Source organism: Nannobrachium achirus, assembly GCF_963921795.1.
Source record: "Nannobrachium achirus genome assembly, chromosome: 11".
Taxonomy (NCBI): Eukaryota; Metazoa; Chordata; class Actinopteri; order Myctophiformes; family Myctophidae; genus Nannobrachium; species Nannobrachium achirus.
The window spans coordinates 42,217,173-42,243,421 of NC_137820.1; the positions used below are offsets into that span (position 1 = coordinate 42,217,173).

A 26,249-nucleotide genomic window follows, 5' to 3' on the forward strand; every position below is an offset into this window, starting at 1 on the left:
CTATTGATTACTCATGCCATGGAGAGTATAGAGTTCAATAATATTTTTCGTTTTTTGTCACATTCCTAAGACAAAAATTTGATTCGAGTAAATTTACCCCCATTGATTCCGGATGGGGACCCGTTTTGAAACGGGTCCCCATCCGGAACGAATGGTGGTAAATTTATTGTTATCACATTTTTGTCTTAGGAATGCGACAAAAAACTAAAAATATTATTGAACTATAGTCTCCATGGCGTGACTAATCAATAGAAAAGAAGTCATTTTGGGGGTGAACTACTCATTTAAAGGTCAAGTTTTATAAGTATTGATGGTTCAAGTGGTTAAATATCTGAAAACACAAATTGACACGAATCCAAAATACACTGATGATTGTGCTGTCAAAAGATGAAACTATATGGAATCTATTAACAGGTTGTGGGGGTCCTTGCTTCATCTCTCTCTCTCAGCTAAAGGGTCCTTGGACTGAAAACGTTAAAGACCCCTGCTCTATAATGATAAGACTTCAGCTCTTCTTACTCGTCGTGGACGACCACAGGACAGTTGGTGTTGGAGTTCCCCTCTCTGACCAGGGTGAGCAGCTCAAAGGTGTTGCTGATGGGGCTGTCTGGGTTGGGCCAGCGGGGGGCTTGGTAGTGCCGCACCTCCAGGACATAGTCGTCCTGTCCAGGAAAGAAGCATATCGTCACTGTCGGGCAGAAACCCGTTTCAAATGTGTACGTTTTTTTCGCGAAGTAAAGCCCTGCTTCATCAGACAAGGCCGTCGCACAAAGGTAGTGAAAACAGCAGATCTACAAGCACACAACGCCTCGCGCTGCGAGGCGTTGTGTGCTTGTAGATCGGCTGTTTTCACTAGTTTAAATCATGTTTTAAATGATAAATGCAAATGAACGGTTTTGGACATACTAGGTTTTCACCCGACAACGACGATATGAGACAAATAATGTGTGTATGTGTGTGTGTGTGTGTGTGTGTGTGCGTGCGTGCGTGCGTGCGTGCGTGCGTGTGTAGGGCAGCGTTTGTTTCCCACATGCAGGGTCACGAATACAACATAAAAGTAAGATTTAACTTGTTAAAAAAAATCTAAAATGACAGATGCTTTGAAAGAATTCAACATCACCTGTGCAGCTTCCAGGACGTATTCCTGTACCACCAGCATCTCCTCGTTGGCCAGACACACGCGTGTCTCACTCCTCTGGGTGACGGTGAACGTCTCACAGCTGATTGGCTGCTCTCTGCGAGGCCAGAAGACACACGGCTCCTCTTCCTGAGGAAGAGGATTTCATTTTTAAAGCCATCTCAGGCAGGCTCCCCCCTTATATTTGTTCTATGTTCAGGGACGTGCAGTGAATGTTAGAGAGGCAGGCGCTGAAACTTCTAAAAAGGACTTTGGTGGAAATATCGAAAATAGCAGACCTCCAAGCTCACAACGTATCTGAGGTCTGAGGTCTGCAATGTAAAATGGACTTTGAAGCCAAAAAAAAAAAAAAGACTAACAATCGGTAGGACAGCTCGGACAAAAATGGACTACATTTCTTCTTTGGAACAAACAACTGCTGGAACATACTGGAAGCTTCTGAAAGACACTTTTAAAAAGGTAGGAACGTCGTTTTCCCCCGAAATTCTCCTTTAAGTGATCCAAATCATAGAACAACTGGAAACTCTGAGGCATAAATACAAATGCAGAGAGCTACTGACCGGGCCTGGGGTCTGTCCTGTTTCAGGGGTCGTAGGGCACCCGGGTACCTGGGTGCCAGGCAGGGACATGATGACCTGGGCGTTGTGCTCCCAGATCATCCTCCAAAAGTCTTTGATGGTACCAGGGAGTGGACACTGGGTCACGATGAACTCATGGCTCTGCCGGTAGCCCTGCATCAAGCAATTAAAACATTCATTCAGTCATTGGTTATTAATTAATCAACATGTTTTACATGAAGGAGAGAGATAGTGAGGGGGTCTTTTTGTCTGCTGAACATTTTAGCAGCTACTGTAGCAGCTACTTGGGTATTTTCCCAAATTTCTGCTTTGCAAAAGGTGACGACATAACCCTGACATTTCACACAGAGAAAAAAAATAGTGACCAATCAGCTCCCCAGCTAACGCATTTCAACACATTACATTTTTTAGTTATAGCAAGTGTTAAATAGTTCTATATTCCCATTGCAATCATTGTAGACTGTTCAGTAACATGGGTCTCCCAATTTCTACAGGTATTTAGTAAACAGAAAATACATTTTCCAATATTGTCCAATCAGGACCAGACAACATTGGAACTGGAGGGGCAGTTTTATTTGCATAGCACATTTCAACAACACTGTGTAAAGCACAATTCAAATAGTGCTTTACACAGAACATAAGCAAAGGAAACACAATTAAACAATGACATTAGGGTGCACAAAACAAAAGTCAAAATAACACATGAAGGTCTTTAGTTGTGTTTTAAAAAGAAATAAGAGTGGCAGCAGACCTGCAGTTTTCTGGGAGTTTGTTTCATATGTGGTGCATAAAAGCTAAAGGCTGCTTCCTCACGTTTATGTTTGGTTCAAGGGACAGAATGCAGACCTTTCCCAGATTGATGGTTCATGATATCACACAAGATCATAATGTGTTTTGTCTCTAAAACATCCAAAGCTTTATAGCTTTATAGGAATAAATAAACTGTATGAATGCTCTTACTGTGATGTATGATGCATTGATGTAGTCCGATCCTTCCTCTGCTAATGTAGACAGGCTGACTCGTGACCTCTCAACTGCAAACAGACAATTCTTTTAAGACATTTTCTCCCAATCTCTTTTACAATCTTTTTCCATCTAATCCACGTCAAACTAGCAGTTGAGTACAGGAGGAAACTGATCTCTAACATACTTGAGCAGGCCGTGCTCAAGTATAAAAATGAATACAATAAAAGATTATTAAAAATAAATGAAAGAATTATCGAAGAAACACGGCCTGCTCACGTATTAGGAGGTTAGTATGAGTCACCAGAAAAAATAATGGGTGTTTTTGATGAATTTATTATGGTTAAAATGGAGTTTGAAGTTAAAATGGGAGTATATGGGGAGGCGTCCGGCAGGAGGAAGGCCTGATAACATTTACATCAAATATCTAAAAACTGAATCAATCAAATTAAAATCTGTTCAGGGTGTTCATAAAAGCCTGATTAGATGATAAAATGACCAAACGTTTTTTTTTTTTAAAGTGAAATATCCCTTTAATGGGTAAAGGACCTTCATTTTAACGTTATCGGATGTTTGTTTGTTATCGCCGCTGAGCATCAATCAGCGTTACATTTGAATGGACAAAACAAACCCTTCACAATGTAGAGAAACAGATGGCCTCCACAGTCGCAGCAGTGCTGGCTCAAGGTCACCCTGTACCAAATACTGAAGCTATAGGAGGCAGGATGAATAAAACATGTTTGGATCTCACCAGGTATCAAAGAGGCGTTTCTGTTCTTGTTTCTGTTGCACTCTCTCAGAGCAGCAGAATAGTCACACTGTTTGGCATTGGACTGAGATATCAACTGCAAAAAATAATACAAATTAACAGTGTTTAGAACTTCAATGAGTCCAATCCAATCCACTTCTTTTATACACATTTAAAACAACAGCGCTGAACCAATGTGCTGTCCACTCAGTAAACTAATCTAAAATAAAATAAGAGTAAAACAATAAACATTAGACAGGGTAAAACACACATAGGGTTCAACACATAGACAATCTGAATCATCGAAAGCCAAGGAGTACAAGTGAGTTTTCAAACGTGATTTAAACACATCCAACAAATTTGATTCATTCATTTAACATATTCTCAAAATGCACTCTTGTATAACAAAAATGAACACAAAGCACATTCAAAGATAAAATAAATAGAATGAAGTGTAAATTTCGTAAAGTTATACATTGTCACTTTGTTTGCAATTGTGTCTATGTGTGTATGTGTGTGTGTGTGCGTGCGTGCGTGCGTGCATGTGCGCGCGCGTGCAGCCACGCACGCTATAGAGTGACTGAGACCTGTGTCATCGTGCAATGCAAATCACACGAGGAGAATAGTTACATCATGGCAAGGTAACTACAATATCCAAACCTCCACCACATGGGCGACACACCAAATAAAGAGGGAGTCCCTGTTCCAAATACCTTGAACTGCTTCTCTAAGCGTGTCTTCCCCGACGGCCCAGGGGTCAGCAGGTCATTGACGTACTGGTGAAGGTGACCAGAGGTGACCTCTGTCTCTGTCGCCAGGATGGCTTCCACTAAGGCATCGTGGATGAAAATGTACTGTTCCTGCAGGAGACACATTTAGCAAGAGGGTACATAACTCAATGATCAAGCTACAAGCAGTGAAATGTTAATGTGGCATAGTCATCAATAATGCAGTATAATAATAACATCATAATAGAGAAAACGCTACATGTAGGGCCTACATTTTAATGAAATCTGGCCGGCAAAAACATCTATCAGGAGACCACAAGTAAATGTAATTTTCCCCTTTCTCTTTTGTACATACAGTGTTTGTATTTGTTATTATCGTGTTAATTTTGTATGCCATGTTGATGAATTGAAGGACCACAATGAAAAGCCCCCATGACTTTTTTTGTTCTTCATACTTTACATACTGTATCACGTGCTGTTTACATTTCTGACTAATAAAGTATTAAATCAATCAAAAATAAATATTATAAGAAAAGAACCAGGTTAAATGAAGGTAATGCCCTATACCTCTGTTTGAACCAGGTAGTGCCTCTGTGAGCGGATGTGTTTGAGGAACCCCAGGATGTTGACGTTGCCCTCGTCTCGGATCTGTTTCAACATGCTGTCCAGCACCATGTATGTGCCTGTCCTGCCCACACCAGCACTGTAAAACATCACATCAAAGCAATCCAGACAAGCACGCATGAACATATTGTCCCAGACTAGGGCATTCACCAAATATTCGAATATTCGAATATCAAAGTCAATATTCGACGTTGTTCACCAAAGTCGAATATTTGCTTATTTTAATTTTTGTATTGTTTTCTCTTTAAAAAATATATAGTTTATAAAGCTTGGCTAGATAGGAAGTCATAAGAATGAGCTGTCAATACCCCTGGTGGATGACTTTTGTTAATGCTCTACACCAGGGCTTCTCAAACCTTTTTAGGCCGTGACCCCCAAACTTATTTGAACTGGGGACCCCCACCCTGACAAGCACTTGGAATTGTAGGTGTTACATTTAATGTGACTCGGTTCTGCAGATAAATATTGTGAAAATAGCAGATCTACATGCTCACAACGCCTCGTGTTGCGAGGCGTTGTGAGCATGTAGATCGGCTATTCTCACAATGTTCGCCCTCTTGCTTACTTAATATTTGACAGTTTGGCCAGTCCAGTCCAGTCGAATATTCGACTATTCGAATACTTTGAGGTCGAATAATTCGAATACTAAAAATAACTATTCGTGAATGTCCTATCCCAGACTCTTCTCTCTTCTGGCTCCCAAACTGTGGATGAATGAACAGTTAGTCGCACCGCAGTTAGAACGGCAGACAGACTCACTCCCAATCTTCCGTCGTAATCTGAAGACTCACATTCTTCAGTATTCCTTAGCCTGTATAGCTCTTTCCCTAGCCTTGATGACCTTTCAGGCTTATGCAAAGGGTAAAATGTCATTTAGATTGCATGTTATTTAATGATCTTGTGTTTACCAAAAAATATCTTCCTGCCATCTTTGCAGCTTACATTCACTGCAAAGTTTATAGTCGCCGCTAAAATGTGCAATAACAGAAAGATAACTTGAGGCTCCGACCTGCAGTGCACCACCAGAGGACCCATGTGTTCGGTCCGGGCCTTGGACGACTTTCGGATGAAGGTGAGCACGGGGAGCGCGTGCTCCGGCACGCCCATGTCGGGCCACTGGGTGTAGTGGTACTGGGTCACTGTCCGCTCCGCACTGTGGCCCTTCTGGGACACCTGCCAGGCAGTGCCAGAGAAATAAGCAATCAGGTCTATGAAAACAAGCCCAATAAAAGCGACTACAATTGGCCGATATGAGCACTTCAGACCAATTTGCAGTAGCTGTTTGAAAATACATTTTAAACATTTTTAAACACAAATCTGGTAAGGGAGTCCCTGGCACAAAATATTTTTAGATGAGGGGGGGTGACATGCTATGAGCTTGTTCATCTGCTTTTCTTTCTTTCTTTTTTTATCACCAACATCAACAAATGATCGTGATATCGTCCCCCAACATGCACTGGAATCAATTCAACTGCTGCATTTAAACCGTCTATAATTGGATAAAAGGTACTTATAATGTACCTTTTACAATATAATGTACTCTATCAAATGTCTTTGCCAAAAAATAGCCGATCTACAAGCTCACAACGCGTCACAACGCGACCCGTTGTGAGCTTGTAGATCTGCTATTTTTTTGGGCAAACGTTCCTCCCCGGGATAATGGATTTTGATTATCTCGATAATATCGTAAATCGCAAGTTCTTTTGTCACAATAATCGTGATATGAAATGTTCATAATATCGTCCCATCCCCAATGGCCATGTGGTCCAGTGGTCCTGACCTTCTTGACGGAGGTGTTCCTGACAGTGAAGGTCCTCAGGGTGTAGTGGGCCAGCACCTGCGTGCTCTTCACCGTCACCAGGAAGAAGCCGTACTCCTCCTGGGTCTCCAGAGGCCAGTACTGGTCACACTTCCTCTGGGGGGGAGGGGGAGGACACACGTTTAAATCACATATACCACCAACTTTTAATGTTTTGTTTCCTACATTTTGTTTTTAATTATTATTATTTCAAAACATGTTAAAAAAAACATTCCCAAAAAAAGCAAAAATTGTCATGAAAAAAATGCAATGATTTAGTCATTTGATTTGAGTCTCTTTTGGGTCACGAGCTAAAAGGTTTGGGAACAACTGACATCATCTCCAAATGAGACTATCACCAAACTGTCCTGGTCACACTTCCTCTGGGGGACACATCTATTCACGACATACCATCACCAAACTGTCCCCAGTATTGTTAAAACGTCATTAAATTGTAACTTTAGAACACTTATGCTGTTTCTTTACTGCACATAGATTAGCTTAACTAGACCTTACCCGTTCAAAGATATGTGCTCCAAAATATGTGCAGAGTGTGGGTTGTGGGGAAAGTTACTGTGGTGCGTGCGTGAGAATATGTGGGAGCATCATAATGTAAGGAGCAGCTCATGGAGGAGTGTATATTTATGATGCAAAAAATTTAACAGCAAATTTAAGTGAATAGAAGTATGAATGCGCTTGCTCCACATAGTTTTTTCATACCCGTTGGAAGATGAGACACACATCAAACACACCTGGTAAAAGCGAGAGAGAGAGAGAGAGAGAGAGAGAGAGAGAGAGAGAGAGAGAGAGAGAATGCACATTCCTAACTGTGAGAGAGGGGTGTGTGTGTGGGGCTACAGATCCCATGGCCTGGAGGAACGGACCGTAACCATGACAACAGGCAAAGAAAACGCTAATAAACAGCTTTAATTTGGGAGAAATGAAATTCGGGCTCCGTCAGCGTTGGTATAATGCTAATGGCCAATAGCATGTGAACTTTGGGATCAGTTGCTGAAGCGAGTGAATAGATAAACGTAGATAAGCGTGAGCGTTAGAGCGTGAGTGAGTTTGGAAAATTATATGTTTGATGTTGCACATTAAGCTACATTGCACATTAAGCTAATCAAATAGCTTAATGTCCCGACCCCCCCATTTTGGGAACCACTGGACTAGACTAGTGAGTAGTCACATTATCAGCCCAGTGATTTGCGGACACACCCAAAGACACAGAGACAGACACTCTGTCTCTGTGTGTGTATAGGACTGTAAAATGAGTTAATTTGTTTTATTGTGTAGACATGTCTCACTCTGCCTTTCTCCACCAGGTTGGTGATCATGACGACAACGCCAACGTTCTGCTCCCAGACCATCCTCCAGAAGTCTTCAGTGCTGGACTTCAATGGACCCTGAGCAGCGATGTAGGACCTGGGCTTGTTGAAGCCCTGAGGACACCGCGAGACGACACAAGACATCGTTTAGGACTGGGTTCTCTCCCAGGTAGACATGTGCAGTTGGATTCTAATGCTTGAAATGCTGGTACAATTGGGGGAAATTAATAGTTGAACAAAAATGGTTCCTTACGTCCACATAGTTAGCGTTAATGTAATCCCCAGCCTTTCCGTCTTTGTCAGTCACGGGTGACAGTCTGACTCGACTGTGGTCATCTGAGGGTGGAAAAAGCACACTATAATAATCTGTTGAGTTGAATTATTCAACCTTTATTTAACCAGGTATACAGTCTAATGGTGTTAATGTAGCTCAGAGTGTAAAAAGAAAAATGTGCTGTATTTTTTGGTTAGGCTTTTTTGTTTAAAAAGTTAAAGCTCTATATTATGATAGTTATCATTGCTATATAGAGTGTTAGTTCTGTAACAGCGCTCTCCCAGTCTCTCCAGCTCTTTTTCACTTGTGTATTCTATATCCTGTATACAAGTTCTCTCTCCCGATTGTATAAAACTGGTATTTCGACCTGACATTATATTTTCTGGTTTCTAAAGAGCTAGAGACACGTGGAGACACTGAACAAGCCCTCTATAGACATTATTGCTAGTGCTTTTTGGAAAATAGAGCTATACTTGGTTAATTTAACCAAAAAATGTACTTTTAACTCAGATAGTGTACAAATCCTGCGCAGTGTACTATACTGTATATGTTGTATCACACTCACAAGCTAGGATGTTGATGTATCTGTTTTTAGTCTTGTTGTCTGGGTGGTTGGAGCTGTCGGTGGTCATACCCATCTCCACACTGCACGACTGCACTTCCTGTACGTTCAGACAGACACACATATTGAGAAATGTAGACTCAGGAGTCGGGTAGGCAGAGGTGTAAAGTAACTAATACTCAAGACAATAGACAGGTTGTTGCCTTACCTCATAACTCTCTTTCAATATCTAATGGTGGCAGTGAGAATGCAGAAAGCACAGCCACGATGATGATGTTCCAACCACACACAGCCAACAACAAACAAGGTGCAAAAAAATAAATAAATTACAAGGCAGACAGAAAATTCTCAACAACACTGCTACTGTACACTTCAATTAAAGACTGTCCTTGCAATTGCCATGACTTGTGGAAAAATAAATCAAGAACCAAATCTGGTTTTATAGGTTTGACAAAACTGATAAATAAATCATTTTCATTCAGGGCTGCCAAATGCCAAATGTTGTATCTCTCTCTCTCTCTGGAATCAGGGAGGTGCAAATGTTACACAAAAACAACAACAAAAAACATCATCCATAATGAAAAGACATAATATTTGAATTTTCCCTTCAATGGCAGTTTTGAAGTGAAATGTGTGTCAAATTGTCCTTCACTCAGACAGCCAATGAGAACAAATTGAACATCACCACACAACACAAAAAAACAACTAAATCATGCAGACTAAGAAATGCACACGGAGCTCAAAGCATTAAAAGTGCAAAATTATTATTATTATTATTTATTTTACACATAACACAACTGTAACCAAAGTCCTGACGTCACTCCCACTCACCCTGGGTCACAGCGTTGATTTTAGTATTGGAATTCCCATAGGGGAATCTTTAGATCGCATCATACTTATTTATTTTATCGTTTTTGTTTTACAACTGTTTTTTTATGATATTTTCTTGCATAGTACTGTGTTTTATTTGTCATTCAATGTTATATGAGTTTAAAAAAGGACCCCAATTGAAACAAGCCCGGAGGCTTTCTTGCTGTGTTTATCCTTTTAGTTGACCGTGTACCAGTTAACAGTACTGTCATGTAGCTTTTCCTATGCAAACTTCTAATACAGTCCTCCTCAATCAATCAAACTGTATAAGAACTGTGTTCTGAAAATAAACAAAGGTATGTGACTCATTTATGATGATACTTATATTTTTTACCATCAGTTGATGCATCATATCCATGTGAGTAGTTATTGTTTACTTTTGGAACACAGTTGTTATATGAAGCGATCTAAGATTCCCGAATTGTTTCTCAAACTTTTACATTTCAAGGTCTCCCCTTACCCTGACAGTATACAAATGGAACCAGTGTACATTTGTACACTGCCAGACTTGTAAGGGTCAATACATTTAGACCCCCTAAAGGAACTCACAGAGTCCCTGGAATCCACATTGAGAACCACTGACCTATGGGGATTTCCAATACAAACAAATAATGCAGGGACCCAAGGCGGGTGGCTCCATCTAGCGGCAAAGATGTCACACTTCAGTGCTCTATATTTTATAATGTTCAATATCTGTTAGCTGTGAGTGACGGTTTAAGGGGAAGCCAGTCATAAAGTAGTACATATCTATTGTAGGACCTCAAACTCCTGTGTGAAGCCGTTGGTCTGGTGGAGCTCTATAACATGTCTGACAAACTCCTTCACGGGAATGGCCACGTGATCGTCTGATAGATAGAGGACACAGAGAAAGCACACAGATGAGCCTCATTTACACATAACAGATTGAAAATAATTTAAAGGTAGAGTAAGTGACTTTCTATGGTTAAAATATGGTCCCCTGAGCTCTATATTCTGATAGTACTCATTGCTATAGTGTTCAGTAACAGGAGTCTCCATGTCTCTCCAGCTCGTTATTATACAGAAAATGCATTTTCAGGTGCCAATTTTATCTGATCAGGATAGAGATTTAAAAGTGAAATTGGAAGTGGTGACACAAATAAATGAGCAGACAAAATTGGAACTGGAACACTATAAAAATTAAGCTGCTCCCCTCCCCTGAACCAATTCACCCTTTGTCAAGTCCCGCCCGTTGTCCCACCCCTCTTCGCACCCATTGGTTGCTGTGTCTTGGTGGGACAAAAGTCCTTTCACTCCATCCACTACCATTGCAATTCAGTTGCTTCTAATTGTTATTTTGTGTATTCAATTCTCATTTTAAACTTGGTTTCAGCAAAAAGGAGCCTCTCAGGTGCAGTATAGTGTGTGCCAACGTTGACGCAATTGTAGTCCTTAGCGGCCATCTTTTGGGTAAAAACACAGGTGTTTCAATTGTTTGATTGCATAGAAATAATGCTTTACTCCAATCAGAACACCTGTGTAAGGCTGTGTTGACCCAAGAAATGGCCGCTCTTAGAACTACATTTGGCACACCCTACAGTGACTGGACATGTTTTTAAATGTTTTTATTTCTCCAAAAATGATGTTTTAGCAAATTCAACATAAAAAGGCAGAATCAGGGCGGGACAAGGCAGAAAGAGCCTGCTGGTTGGTCAGTCAGGGACCAATCAGAAGGCTGACAAAGGGTGACCGGATGCGCCACGGTGGATTCCAAACCCACAACTGGCACTTCACCACTGCGCCACCCAAGTGCCTATATCTTGAAAGTGTTTGAAACATTTTGGGATGGGGGTATGCGGACAAATACATATCAATTTTGGGATCCGTGACATGACAAAGACATAGACCTGGCCTGAAAGGTTTGAGAACCAATGCCCTAAATGAGACTTTAATCAGAGTTAATAGATACCAGCTGTGAACATGGGTGCCGGAGGAGAAGATATGACTCTGGGTGAGGCGCTGTCCTCAATGTAAAAATGGGCCGTCTGGAAACAGTTCCTGTGCAGAAAAAAGTCATTAAATAATGCATTTATGTCAATATTCAATGTATCCCCTGAGCAAGGAGGCAGCCTCTATTAATTCAAGGAACACTTGCAGGAAACCAGGTTCAAAGAAGAAGAGGAAAGTTACATAGTGTTAATATATACACTTACTGTACATCTTGTTGATAGATTACAACTAGATAGCTCAAAAAACACCCCTCCCCCCTCACACTCTAGCTGACCCCAAATGCACAGCTGTGAGGTGGTCAAATGACCACATAGCCTATATATATAGGCTATGTGTGTCCAGACTTTTACAATGCAGTTTTGATGATTTTACATTTGAGTAAAACATTTGAGTAATTGTTTGTCTCTTCTCTTTTCAATCTCCCAAAACCCCAACACCCCCAAGGACCCTCTCAGAGCAGGGGTTAATTAATTCAAAGCCCTTGGCTGCCACACTGGCGCCACCGACCAACGTTATATTGTTCACTAAAACGTAATCCTTCCGCGTCAAAGATTATTACACTCTTAGCAGCCAGAAGAGCCAGTTCAATCCTCCAACACAACAACCTGTTCACTGAAAACAAGAACAGTGTGTCATGCCTCCACCCGGTGGACGAGAAATGCATGTGCAGTCTGAAAATAGTGTTTGTTTATATTCCATGTGACAGGATGTCCTTGATTGCATTTGTGAAGTCGATTTTTTCACAGAATCTGAGTGATTACTTCATTGTGAAAAGATTCTTTATATAAAAAAGGCAACTTGTGCTTTTTTGCTCTCAATAGACCAAACTTTTGCACTGTTCAGAGACTTTTGTTAGTCAGAAAAACCAATGTGTCCTTTTGGAAGTCGATAAACATCCCCAAGGTCAAGTGTGTGAAATGGAATGGTCCCTGTCAAATGTGCGCTACAGACTAACAGCACAAAAAGCTGTTCTAAAAGAAATTCTGTCAACAGACACAGGCAGGCATAATACATCAGCAAGCGAATAATATTTTGTCAGATAAAGCGTGTAAACAAACGCACATGTGTGTAGTAGCGACAGCTTATGCAGAAATAATGAGATACAGCTTGTGTTTTGAGAGATTAATCTCCAGCTCTATCTCCTCCTTCTACAGAAAGAAAACTACTGTTCACCTGCCCATTACGGAAAACGGAACCTCTAATAAGAATCAGTAATCTACCGTACCATGTAATAAAACATATGCAATACACTTTGTGGAACTGTTCATATAGTAAAATGGGTTCTTTGCTGAGTGGTGAAGCAATTGTGAAACTATTGTAATGAGTCTGTCTATTGCTCAAGCAGTGAAAATTGGCGAAGTTGCCCTTTAACTAGGCTAAAAATTGAGTTACCAATTACTTTGTAGATTTTTATTATTATTACAAAACATACATTAACCACTACATTTCAGCCATTTGAAAATAGCCGCTATTTTCAAATGATTTTTTATAATTTTTTAACTTGAGTACTTTGCACAATGAGTACTCTCTACTTTTAAGTGCATTCTGATGCCAAGACTTTTGTACTTTTACTCAAGTACATTTTGAATTCCGGAGTTTCTACATTGCAGTATTGATACTTTTACTTAAGTAAAGAATATATACCAGTAATAATATATACCTTTTCCACCACTTACCTCCAGTAGATGAGGATGCCAACCAACACCACAAGGCCCAGGAACGTGAGGGTAGAGACCACTGCCAGGGGCACCACAGCCTTCTTCTCTCTCTCCCAGACCATGCCGACCCTGGACTCATGGCTGCTGTTACTGGCCTCTGGATAGGAAGGAAAGGCCATGTTAGAATAAGAAGTTATCATGGTGTGGATTGTTATCGTGCGTGCACAAGGACACTTCACGTTAACAGACTGGAGAGAACAGTGACCCTTCCGATTCACCCTCCTACTTTAACACAAACAACAGACAAAATGTCAAAAGCACCCAAGGGCAGCACACAAAGAAACTCCAAAGACTGAGCTGGAAACGATGCATGGAAGTCAGCGCGGAGCACAAGCTGCAAAGAGCAAAAGGTAAAGCAAGAAGCATACTTTCATTATTAACTGAACAAGACCTCAACGAACTGCTCTGAATCTTCGATTGATTGTTGTTTGCAAAACCAACGGCACTCAGTACTGTACTGTACATAAGTATGGATCAACCTTGACTGAGGAGCTTGTTTGTTGAAACTTGCCTTTTCTGTGCACAATCAAGAGTTTGATTCTGAAAGGCTATGTGTGTCATTTGTGTTGACTAGTACTTTGAATTATGCCTTTATTGTGCACTGTATGCCCAATCCATAGTGTAGCCATTTCAACCAAAACATGACTACACCTCGACACACATGCAACGATAATGGCAGATACAAACATTGTGAGAAGGAAATGAACGTGTGGGCGGTTACTTGTGTTTGGTGCAAAGCAGCTGATTCAAGCAGACTCAAATGACAATGAAGGACAGACACCATAATGGCACTTTTAGAATAGATGTTCGCTCCAAAGCTAAGTTATGTCCATGCCCTGAGTGTCAACACTATGAAATATACAGAATGTTTTAGAGGACTGAAAGCCAACAGCAGACTTTGTATATACAGTACAGTACAGTGGTTATCCATAGACAATCAGGGAATATGTCATAGTTGAGGCTGGACAAAAGATACAGTATAATGCCCTCTGGGGGTCTAAGGTGTCACTGCAAGGGGAAGATCACAGGGTTTATCATTCAAGGGCAAAAGAATGACGATGGCCAAGCTATAAGAAATCAGCCAGTTGCCATGTAATGTATACATCTTTAGTTTAAAATTCTGGCTTGGAACACTTTTGTGTGATACATAATTGTGTGATCATAATTAAGCTCACGAAGACATTAGTTATCAGAAAAGTTGGGTACGCTATTTGTAAGTAAAATAAGTAAACTTTCAGTATGTTGCATGGTTGGGACGCCATACTGTGTTTGATACAGTAGTATAGTGTTCAGATGAGTACAATGGACAATCAGAGGAGCAAAGACATGATACGTTAAGGAGGATGAAACTCTAAGCTGCTTTTGTAGTTTGTTTTCCAGATTAGGTTAAAAACTACAGCAATTTGAAAAACATGGCAGGCTAGTAAGCAACACAGCTTGCAGCTGATCAAATTGAAGGTGGTATAACCTAAGATACGTGTGTGTGTGTGTGTATAGTAGGCCTATTGTATATTTTTTGGCACTGCCATTGCAAGCGCTTGAGTTTCCCATCTTGCTTAGAAAAGTGCTATAAAATTGCAATCAATTAATATAGAAGGCTACTTTATATTAGGCCTACAGTATTAGTGGTGTGTGTCGTGTCTTTTTTTGTGGCTTTTGTGACTCTTTCTTGACACTTTATATATTTATTGTTTTGTTATAACTTTTTTTTTCTTTTGCTCTGTAAGTTGTCCTCTTCCTCGTTTGTTTTTTCACTGTTCACAACAGTACTTTTTCTTTTCCATACTTCCCTGTAACTTGTATCCTTAACTGCTGTGCCACTTCTGGGCAAACTGAATTTCCCCCTTTTAGGGCCTACTTAATAAACTCTTTGATGCGAAGTAGTTTTGCTTTTGAAAAAATTGTTTGGTATATGCATCTTTTAGTCCAACTTTTAGCGACTGGCAAGACTACACAAGGCTACTCGAGCATTTTAATAGGGATTGGGGAAACAAACGGAGGGAACCAAATCAAAGCGACGCCGCTTCTTCTAGTGGTTTCCGCGCTTTAGGCGGAAACCAAACGGTCTGTTGTGAACGAACACCAGGCTTTCTCTCTGAAAGCCTGGTAGGCGAGGTTACTATGTATCTAGTCTCCCTGTCTCTCCAGCTCTTTGGTAAACAGAAAATTCATTTTCATGTCGAGATACCAATTTTATCCAATCGGGTTTATCCAATCGGGAGAGAGAACTCATACAGTAGAGGATACAGGATTGGAGCTGACAAAGGGCAGACAAATTGCGGGCTGCAATTGGCAGCCCGCCTGAAAATGTATTTTCTGGTTTATTAACCACTTAAACCCCAGCATCCATATTCTGGGGGAACATTAGCCAAAAAAATTGCCTGATGAAGACAGATTTTGGGAGCTTTAAGCCAGTGTGCGGACGTTTTTATCTTCTTCTCCTTGATTCTTGCCTTGATGATCAACGGCCTAAAAGGAGTGCAAAAGGAGTACCCTGTTTTAAAACCGCTCTGAATAGTCACTTACAGGAGCAACTCGAAACTGGTAAAAAGAGACAAAGGCACAAAGCCTATCTTTAACTCCCCCTGGCTTTCTACTGTAAATACCATTTATTGTTTTGTCTTATGTTTTTTTTTCCTGCATAGTAGTACTGTTTTATTTGTCTCTAATGTAATGTTGTATGAATTGTAAAAAGGCACCCCAATTGAAACAAGTCTTAAATCAAAAGCAATCAATCAATGTCCAGCACCTGGCCCAAATACAGGTACAAGATGTGCACACAATCTCCTCTGTGAACAACCCACAAGACAACATGGATTGGTGCATCTGATAAGCCTATCAGCCTCGGCTTGCGTTGGCTACAACACTTTTGACGCTGATGTGTGACTGTAACCATATTACATTTGATTAGCTGCAGCTGTGTTGCTTACATCATGGTATGCCAAAATGTCAGTCTTAAGCAGCCTGCCATGTTTTTAATCTGCTGCTGTTTTTAAACCTAAACTGGAAAACAAAAATACAAATTCGGCAGAGGGTTTCATTAAGTGAAGATTAAAGTAAATGAATCTATGAACTATTACTTCGCCTATTCATCTAAATAATGAATTATGAATCATACTGCTGACTTATGGATGATGTAATGGCATGGTTTTTGGCAGTAATCCCAAAAGCTGGACGCATGCATTATTTTCTCCTCAGACACACACAGAAGCCCACACACACAGACACAGATGAAATGGAGTCGTTTTCACAGACAGATGGTGGATTAGTCATCTTTTGGACCTCTGATAGTATTTGTTTGTGGTTCAGTGGCATTCCTGGAGCTGTGATGCAGTTTTCACCCCCACCAACGTGGCTTTATGAGGCATACATGTAGCGCCCACCATCGTGTTACGGTCGTTTTTCTTTACCTTCAACCAGCTCCTCCTCTGAGTCTCTGTCCGCACGCTCAGGTATACTGAAGTCGGACGACGTCTCATTGTCGTACGGACTCTCACCCTGCCCTGAGCCGCTCTCCTCCTCGCCGGCCAGTGACCAGGGTGTCGTGGAGGTCACGGCGGGAGCGGCCGTCGTCGATGGAGGACCTCCTGTGTCCTCCGTGGTGATGGCGCTGCCGCTCTCGCTCTCAAAATAGAAAGCCGAGGAGCGCTCGTCAGGCTCATCAGGGGTCGTGGAGGGCTCGGAGGGGGGATCGGTCGGATGTCGCACTTCCGTCGAATCGGGGAGAGCGCTTTCCCCCGAGGCCGAGCTTTGAACCCTGTCCCACTCCTGATCTACGCCCTCCTGAGATTCTACAAACTGGGCCGAACCGGAGGCGGTGCTACCGCTGCTATGATCACCTGTCACCTGTTCCTCCGGGGTGGGCGTGTAGGGAGAGGCTGTGGGTGAGGAGGAGGAGGAAGGGGTCAAAGTTTGGAGGAGCCAGCGGTCCGTCAGGCCGGATGCGGTGGCTGCAACAGAAACAGGCAGGTCACTATGGGGGGCCGGGAGAAAGTGTGAGGATGAGGATGGAGAAAAAGCGGTATAGGACAGCAGAGATTGATCTATAGAGAGGCCACCAGAGCCACCCACAGGTGGAGAAACAGGAAGGTCATCTACACCACTACTACCAGAGCCTGAAGGGAGGCCCGCTCTAGGCGAAGGTTCTAAGATAGAAGTTCCCTGAGCTGGCGAGGGCAGGGGAACGTGAGAGGCATGCAACCAGGTCGAGGAGGATGTCGAGGAGGGTTGGAGAGAACAGGCGCACATGGTGTCCACGCTGCTAACCAACGGAAACCCGTCACCACTGACTTCAGAGACAAAGGAGTCTAGAGCGCTTCCGGTGGCGTAACTCGACTCCTCAAACCCACCTGATATGTCGGTGTCAGTCAGACCAGGGGTGGACCCAGAGAGAGAGAAGTCACTAGGGAGCAGAACCGACGGCTGAAGACTTGAGCCGACGGACAGAGAGACTGCGGGCGGCGATCTAGAGAGCTCCGACGGGTCCCAGGGGGACTCGGCAGAGGCGGAGGGAGCGCCGTCCGGCACGGCTCGGAGGGGGGGCGTGTCGCTGAACAACGCTGGGGGTAAGTCGCCCGAAGCCGCACCGGACGAGGACCCGGACAACAAATCACTATCATTATTATCATTGTTATACCCATCACCGCGGGAGACGAGGGCAGTCTCCCAATCAGACACGGAGGGTACAGGATGTGAGGAGGAGTGGGAGTGGAATTGGGAGTGAGACAGGGTGGGCGACGTGCCCGAGGAGGCGGGGGCGGACGTGGGGGTGGGAGAGACAGCCAGGAGCGGTGGGCGGTCGCTAGACGCCGGCAGCGGGGGTAGCGGCGGCATGCGGTGGATCTCCCGCAGAGGAGGAGATCGCAGACAACAGCGTGGACGAGGAGGAAGAGGGGGGGCGGGCATGCAGGCAGGCAGAGGGACCGGGGGTGGCACTGGGGAGGTGGGCGGGGTCCGGAGTGGTGTCACACACAGGGGAGGCAGAGGAGGACAAGGACGAGGAGGGGAGGACAGAGGGGCTCTCACCGTTCAACACCGGCTGAGTGGTCTGGGAGTGGATGCCGCCGAACGGGGCAGAGGTGGTTGTGGACGAGAACACCGGCATGCTAGGAGGGCTCGGGGCATGACGGAATGGGACCGTTTCCATCGTGCCTCTCCCCGGGAGAGGCTTTGTGTCGGTGGACTCACTTCTCTCCTTGTCGGTTTTGGAATCGGGACGCGTCACCTCTCCCATGGCCTTAGTCTCTTTGGACAAAGTTGTGCTGCCGATGTCACCGCCAGCGTGACGGATCCCCGGGAGAGCGGCAGAGGTTCGCATTATGGGAGAGACCACCGATGTGGTGTGAATGGGAGTTGCAGTGAGGACATCCTTGGTCCTCGAGGTGCTGTCGGCAGGACCATTGCCACTAAATAAACCCTCAGTGGTTGTGGTGCTTGAAGTAGTGGTGGTGGCTGAGCCCTTGCTGCGCTCCCTAACTCCGCTTCCTGGTAAGACACTGACCCCTACTGGCGCCCTAGCGGTAGTGTGATGTTTCACGTTGGCTTCAGGGGTGGTGTGGGCCTGAGCTCTAACTGGTGAGCCCGCCTCTGTTCTGGTTTTGATACCAGGCCATGTTCGGCTCGGTGGGCCGGTGGTTGTGGTCGTTGGGGGACTTGGAGTCCAGTCTTGGTCATTGTAATCCTCAGTTTGGGCCGGTTCATTCCATGATGTATCTGGTCCATAGTAATCCTGTGGGCAAAATAAACAGTGTTGGAAAAAGTACGGATTTTTTTTTCAACTTAAGTAACAATACAGCTTTGTAAAAGTCCAATTAATCAAAATTAATATATATATATATATATATATATATATATATATATATATATGTACATACGGTATATGTATATGTACTTAGTTACTTTACAAAAAGTTAATTATAACAAAAAAAAAACTAAAAAAAACTAACAATCAGGTTCTTTACTACTGGACAATACAATGAACAGTATCATGCTGAGTAAATGACTTACCTCCAAGTCAAACTGATTTGAATCTGGATCCAGTGCTGCAAACAAGCACAGGTTGGAACATTAGACGCACAATACAGAATGATTAAGCAACACTTTAACATGTGGAGTAAGTCATGAGGATTGGTACCCATTGGAATTAGTAAAAACTCATAATACACCAGTATCAGTAGTAGTTACAATTAACTGACATCAACGGTTTGCACGTTATGATTGATACAGAAAGAACCATTCCAACAGAAAATTAAGACATTTGACATGGTGGGGGAAAAAAACCAATTTGAAGGATGGAGGTAAAAACAAAATGGAGAGGTTCAGACAAACACCAAGATATTGTATACATTTAGTACACATTCTGTGTTTCTGGATAATGGATGAATTGAGTACCACCTCTGTGTTTCTGGACATTTGACAATCAGTGAAGATCACACATCACAGTCAGATTATATATGTGCACATTTCTAGTGTGCATTACTAGTGCATTCTCTGACTTGATAGAAACCCATATTATGAATGATGGTGCTTTTGTTCACATCAAGGGGGATGGAATGACAGGTTGAGAGAGTGAAAAGAAATGAGGAAAGATTTTCCACACCACCAAAGGCGGATGTTTGGTTTATTTATTGGAATTTGAGTGAAAATAACACACACAAATGCACAGTATTAACGCTATTACTGTAGGTCTCATGCAGCTCATGCAGCTCATGCACCTGCACCCCCAAACTCAAGCACAGACACAGAGCCATAACACACACACACACACACACACACACACACACACACACACACACACACACACACACACACACACACCACACACACACACACTCTCACACACAGGCATTTTGGGGTCAAATGGTAGCGTGGCTCTTACCTGGTTGAGGCTTAAGTCACACATCATGGACACCAGATCACACTGGTTTATGAAGCATGAGGTGGTGAGTTTAACGAATGAGTGAGTGAATGAATGAAGGAACGAATGAATGGCCCACAATGAGTTGATAAAAAGTGACTCTTATATGTTGTCACTACAGTATCACAACATGTCTGCTAACAAGAACATACTAAGGTCATACGTCATGCAAAACACTACCCAACGTTGCACAATTACCGCGCTCATCCATGCAAGCTGACACTGAAACATGATGCAGAGCATTTGTTGTTTTTTTAAAAGCAAGGCTTGTTACTTTATTATCAACTTTCAGTTCATGAAAATACAAAGGTGCCATCATTTAGCCATTCCAGTCCATGTTTCACAAAATGCCGCGCACACACACACGCATGCAAACATTCTCTTACTTTGTGTGACAGGTGGAAGGGAGGGACGCCATTTACAAAAAAAAGCCTTTTTGTCTTTCTTTGTGACATGGCGGGACACAGGAAATGTCCCCAATGACCCCCAAACCAACACATGTTCTCTTTCATCATCTCAGAACTATAGAGGAAAGCACATTTGAATAGAAATACAAGAGAAACACATAGAACCGTGAGAAACCGTGGAGACAAGGAGAGAGCACCACGTGTGTGTGAGACAACAACATGCTCACAGAGACATCCCAGAGAGAAGAGGAGGGAAGGGCGGGTCAGGAGGTCAAAGAGGACATTACACACACACACACACACGCACAGAGTTTGAATTCAGAACATTGTGACATTCAAGGATTCAATAAAGTGCTGGGGGTTGGAAAACATTTGTGTATATATACTTAAAGAAAAGGAAATGATGTCGTAAAATATTAACCACATGAGGGTAACATTCATTAGAATCTTATGATAATTATTTAATTTACGACATTTTGTTTTCAGATTTAGCCCTTCCCTTAGGGGTAGCATACCATCAGAGCCAGTGACTCGTATATGTATATATATATTATATATTGTAAATATTTTATTTAGAAGCTTTTATTAACTGGTGCTATAAGCGTGTCGTGACATCTACTGCTTTGCTTTTATGTCCTACCACTATAGACCTACGCACGGGGAACTGCTTCGCCAAGGGATCAGCCTACAGTATGTACGAAGAACGCAGTTCAGTGAGAAACCTGCGGAGGAGGAGGAGGAGGAGGAGTATGCACATCTCTAAGCTGGGTCTCCGTAGAGACGGGAAGGGCCACCACCACGGACGCTCTTACCGGGGTCGTGGAGGGGCATGTCGACCGCCACTTGATCGCTCATGCGTCCGTACTGACCGTTGGCGCACACCGCCACCACCTGGACCATGTAGCTGGTGTTGGCCGACATGTCTTGGAGGATCGCACCCTGGTGACGAGGAAGGGAATGACATGAATTATGAAAATGAAGTGTTATTGCCAGACCCATGAAATGGGTAGGCCTACATAAGCAAATGTCGGTCTGTCCGGGTTTTCTATATAAAGGGTATATATGATGATGACATGATGATGACATGCCTACAAAAGGCATGATGTCATAAATGATGATGACAGACAGGGGGTCTGGCACAACCAGGTTGACCTGGTCTAGTTTATTAGGACTTGTCTTGACATGTCTCGGCAGGATCTAGAAAAACCTGCCCATGCATTCATCTTCAGTAGACTTGTGTCTTTACAGGTCTCCCTAAAAAAAAATCCATCAGACGACTGCAGTTGATTCAGAACACTGCTGCTCGACTCTTTACTAACACCAAGAAAGTGGAGAATATCACTCCAGTTCTTAAATCCTTACACTGGCTCCCTGTGTGTCAAATCATTTCAAAATACTACTGTTGGTCTACAAAGCTTTGAATGGACTCGCTCAGGTATTGCAGTTGTTCTCAATCTCAAACACCTCCCTACAGGTCCATTCATTGCGACCGAAGGTCGCAGTATACCATGAGAAATGTTGAAGATTGTCTCCGTCTGTCTGTCTGTGTCAGTCATTCAGTCAGTCAGTACACATTTTTACAGTCTATTGGTTCCCTTGTCACTGTGACATCACTCTGACATCATGCTCTGATGTCACTGTGATGTAGGGGAACCACTCTTAGTCTTAACAGAATGGGTTTGCTGCTCTGACATCACGCTCTGGCTGCATGTCCCTTTTATGCCCATATATTTTATGCCCATATATTGTCGAAAATGTGATGTCAGAACATGCCCATATATGGGCATTCCCAGATCACACTTACAAATGCCCATATATGGAGATCGCTGTCCCATTGTCATCAATATTAAGGGCATATCTGGGAATCCCCATATTTGGAAATGCCCATATATGGGCATGTTCTGGTAACTGGTCCGATATACATCACTGGCCAGATAGCCAAGAATTGGCGCGACCTCGCCCTGAGGCGTCTTACTAGTAGTGTGTTTGCAGAAACCTACAACAGCAATTCTTTTCCCATGGTGATTGGGTTAAAATCTGGAGAAATCTCATTGGCTACTTCCTAATGGGTGGCTGTGGCTCAGGAGGTCGAGCAGATCGTCCAATGATCCATGGGTCGGCTCCTCCTGTCCACGTGTCGAAGTGTCCACGTTGCCTCCAGTGAGTCGGTCGGTGTTAGCTTGCCACCGGCTGAGTGGTCTGGGAGTGGATGCCGCCGAACGGGCCACCGTGAATGAGCCATTGTAAAGTGCTTTGAGTACTTAGAAAAGCACTATAAAAATGTGGTATTATTATTAATTTATTTTAGGAATTATCTGACGATCCTCTCCAGAGTGGAGTACTGTGCATAGACACTTTTTGGCCCTGAACTATTGGGTTGTGTTGGTAGAATTGAGTACTATTGCTATGTTGACATGGCAGTGAGATACTTGTGTTGCACTGACTTGCATTGACTCTTATGTACACTTTTGTTTGGCACTGCATTGTTAAGTTGTGCTTTGAGTTTTGCTATTTGTGTGTGACGTGACACTTATGAGCATTGACTGTTTCTTGGATACTTTATGTACAGTATATATTCTTCTTTTTTGTGACAGCTTTTTGACACTATGTTTATATTCTTTTTTTTTATTGTGCCTTGCTTTTTTTCCACTTTACTTTTTTTTTCTTTCTTTTTCTTACTTCTTTGTAACTTGTTAAACTGCTGTGCTGCCTCTGGGCAACTGATTTTCCCCCGTGGGATAATAAAGGTATCTATCTACCGTATGTACGACGATTGAGTGGGCTGCTGAGGACAAGGACAAGGACACATGACATGGCTGTTGGAAGGACACAACAGCCAGACAGTGTGATGGTTGTGGGGATCAAACCTTTGCAAAGATTCATTCTACGTATGTAGACTGGGATCAACTCCTTTTTTGGTTTCTGATCCGCTCCAGAGCGAATATACGTTATTTTAACCCCCGGCGGAACCCATGACGGAACACAAGAGTGCAGCGCACCTCCAAAATGATTCCCCTAGGTTAAAATGTGCTTAGTTTGGCATAATCGTTTTGTTTCTTTTGGGATAAAAATCGTTTGGTTTATCCATATTTTAATCCAATACATAGCGCGACAAGCAAGACTAAACTAATTGATTCACATTATGTGGGGAAAGAAACCAATGCGACGCCAACTGGATCCATTTCCCCACCGTTTTTTTATAAACCAGATTACACCGTTTGTTTTTAGAATGAAAACCAGGTTTTCCTCTGTAGTGGAAAGTCTGGTGACGACGCGAGGACGCTAGATTTGATGAAACCCTGCCATCTCCCTGCTTACCACATCCTGGTCCCCGTCGGTCAGGTACTGGAAGGTGGGAGGCTCCACAGCCCCGTGGAAGGCCACCTGGTAGGTGACAGAGTACTTCTCTATGAGGGAGTCATACACAGCCCGGGGCCGCTCCCACATCACCAGCAGGCTGGTCCGGTTCTGGGGGATGGCCTGGACGTTCTCTGGTTCCGAACTGCACACTGAAAGAGAAAGTAGAGGCGGTGTAATGGAACTCTGGATCGATCAGTACTTTATGAGGCGACAGAGACAATATTCTAGGTGGTGATGGTTATGCTTTAATGCAGTGGTTCTCAACCTTTTCAGGCCGCGACCCCCAAAATAATCATATTTTAACTGAGGACCCTCCACCCTGACGAGCACTAAGAGTTGAGGCATTGCATTTTTGGTTCTATTGTGAAAATAGCCGATCTACATGCTCACAACGCCTCGCAAAGCAAGGTGTTGTAGATATGCTATTTTCACAATTTCTGCCACTGGTATTTGACAATTTGGCCAATGTTTATCTGTGTTAATTTGTCATTTTAGAGGTAGGCCTATTAAATTGTCACTTAAGAAATGTGCAGATACCCTGTATACACTTAAACTTTATGTTGGGTTGTTTGTTATTTGACCCACAGGTTGAGAACCACTGCTTTAATGTACGTGATGTCATGGGGAGAAGTACGTTAGACACACAGTCTGACACAGATTGGTGGTAAGTCGTTCTGCCAACGAGCACAGGGCTCAGACCATAGTTATACTGTAGCTGCTACAAGACGAGCTGAACCATAACAGGCAGGCTCTAACGAAAACAATAGCTATCAAGCCTAGCGGAGACATCTTGGCTCCAAATATAATGGCATATCATAATGTATTTTATAAGTACTATAAGTGTTGGTAAAATATAAAGGTTAGATATAAACAACCATAAAAATAATCTACTATCTTGTATAATTCTTCCTCAGCGGGTTGAAGGGGCATTCTGAGGTGCAGTTATTTAATATTTCTATAGTATACTGGTTCTCAATGTGAGGTCCAGGTGGTTCCAGCAGGTCCTGAGCTAAATGATTGTTAGTGTGAAATTAACTTAAAATGTAGATTTGGGTCCAAGAGATAAAAATCGTATTATAACTAGGATTCGTATTTACACATTCCAATGTGCAATGGAACACATTAAACCATTAATTGCAATTATTTGCGTGACAATTAATCGCCATGAGTGGGACAGTCCTAGGGGTCAGGATGGTATCAGTGCTGCTGTGATAATGCTGATCATTGACACAGTTGTGAGTCAGGGATTTGGACAGATTAGAGATTCCTAGACACTAGACAGGGATTGACACATGTATGTCCTACTGTACAGTGTATTAAACCCTCACGACTTGACTTATCCTCTTTGTGGAAGTGGTTAAGCTCGATTAAAACAACAATACAATAGGGGGGGATTGTCTTTACCACTTAAAGGTCCAATCGGCATAAATATGGCACAAGCCATTCAGATATAGGGACAGTTTACCTAATAATTTGTGTGTTTCTATTTATTTAATAAATAAATAAATAAATACAACTGGTAAATAATTTGGGTTTATACACGCTGTAAAATCCTGAGTGTTCATTTAGCTCTGATTCAAATAACAGAAACAGTGCTGACTAGCTTCTACCACAAGGGGGCAGAGGAGAACAGTACAATGCATGAACAAACAGAGCTTTCACTCACCTCTCATACATAAAACACATCAGACATCATAAGGACAGCTGGACTGAATTCAACATAACTTTTATAACAGCAAACTTGGAGCCACTAAGTTACTTTTAAACGTTCTTCCATCCACTGTGGAACTAATCTCTCGAGACAGCCTCAGAGAACGCTACGCGAGACAGACCGATAGGTGTCGCCCTTTCTTCTTTGACGATGGGTTCCCAGATTGCTGTGGAACCAATGTGTTACTCTACCATGTGTTGTTTACATTTCTGACTAATACATTATTCAATCAATCAATCAATCAATCAATCAATCAATCAATCGAAACTGTAACTAAAGAGTAGACACTGAGGTAGCTATGGTCCCTGTTCTCTCTACATATCAGTCATTGATTTAGACCTGAGGTTTTAACATTAAAAGGTGTTTAAAGTATTGAAAGTATTACATTTGGTAGAAGTAGACAAGGATGGGGTGACGTCTTTATTACCAATGGTATTTAAGATATCAATTTGTGTGTGTGCTTGTGAGTGTAAGTGTGAGTGTTATCTTTTCTTTTTTTTCTTTTACATTTTTATCCCACGATTTTGTAACCCATTTTTCACCCGGTGTCAATTATCT

At 42.6% G+C, this 26,249-nt stretch overlaps 2 protein-coding genes across 2 annotated transcripts in view; both read right to left on the bottom strand.

The window, feature by feature from the left end:
• The window catches only part of ptprz1a (protein tyrosine phosphatase receptor type Z1a), a 102,619-nt gene that overhangs the window by 2,578 nt on the left and 73,792 nt on the right, over positions 1–26,249 (bottom strand). The window contains exons 9-26 of the mRNA XM_080736421.1: positions 23,939–24,129; positions 21,433–21,559; positions 13,256–13,394; positions 11,539–11,627; positions 10,371–10,456; positions 8,950–8,970; positions 8,745–8,841; positions 8,159–8,241; positions 7,885–8,019; positions 6,560–6,694; positions 5,789–5,952; positions 4,723–4,858; positions 4,141–4,287; positions 3,431–3,524; positions 2,677–2,750; positions 1,699–1,869; positions 1,121–1,267; positions 520–662 (exon numbers count right to left, since the gene is read on the bottom strand). Coding sequence (XP_080592547.1) covers positions 520–662; positions 1,121–1,267; positions 1,699–1,869; positions 2,677–2,750; positions 3,431–3,524; positions 4,141–4,287; positions 4,723–4,858; positions 5,789–5,952; positions 6,560–6,694; positions 7,885–8,019; positions 8,159–8,241; positions 8,745–8,841; positions 8,950–8,970; positions 10,371–10,456; positions 11,539–11,627; positions 13,256–13,394; positions 21,433–21,559; positions 23,939–24,129 — 2,179 coding nt within the window. The remainder of the gene's footprint in view (positions 1–519; positions 663–1,120; positions 1,268–1,698; positions 1,870–2,676; positions 2,751–3,430; positions 3,525–4,140; positions 4,288–4,722; positions 4,859–5,788; positions 5,953–6,559; positions 6,695–7,884; positions 8,020–8,158; positions 8,242–8,744; positions 8,842–8,949; positions 8,971–10,370; positions 10,457–11,538; positions 11,628–13,255; positions 13,395–21,432; positions 21,560–23,938; positions 24,130–26,249) is intronic.
• LOC308293793 (uncharacterized protein) lies at positions 17,980–19,492 on the bottom strand. Its single transcript, XM_080736423.1, has 2 exons — positions 19,304–19,492; positions 17,980–19,025 (listed from the first exon to the last, which is right to left on the bottom strand). The coding sequence occupies exon 2, from the start codon at positions 18,612–18,614 to the stop codon at positions 18,099–18,101; it is 516 nt and encodes a 171-aa protein (XP_080592549.1). The 5' UTR covers positions 18,615–19,025; positions 19,304–19,492; the 3' UTR covers positions 17,980–18,098.

Bases quoted from the DNA above. Each gene is read 5' to 3' on its own strand.
- LOC308293793 (XM_080736423.1), bottom strand. From the start codon at position 18,614: ATGCGAACCTCTGCCGCTCTCCCGGGGATCCGTCACGCTGGCGGTGAC.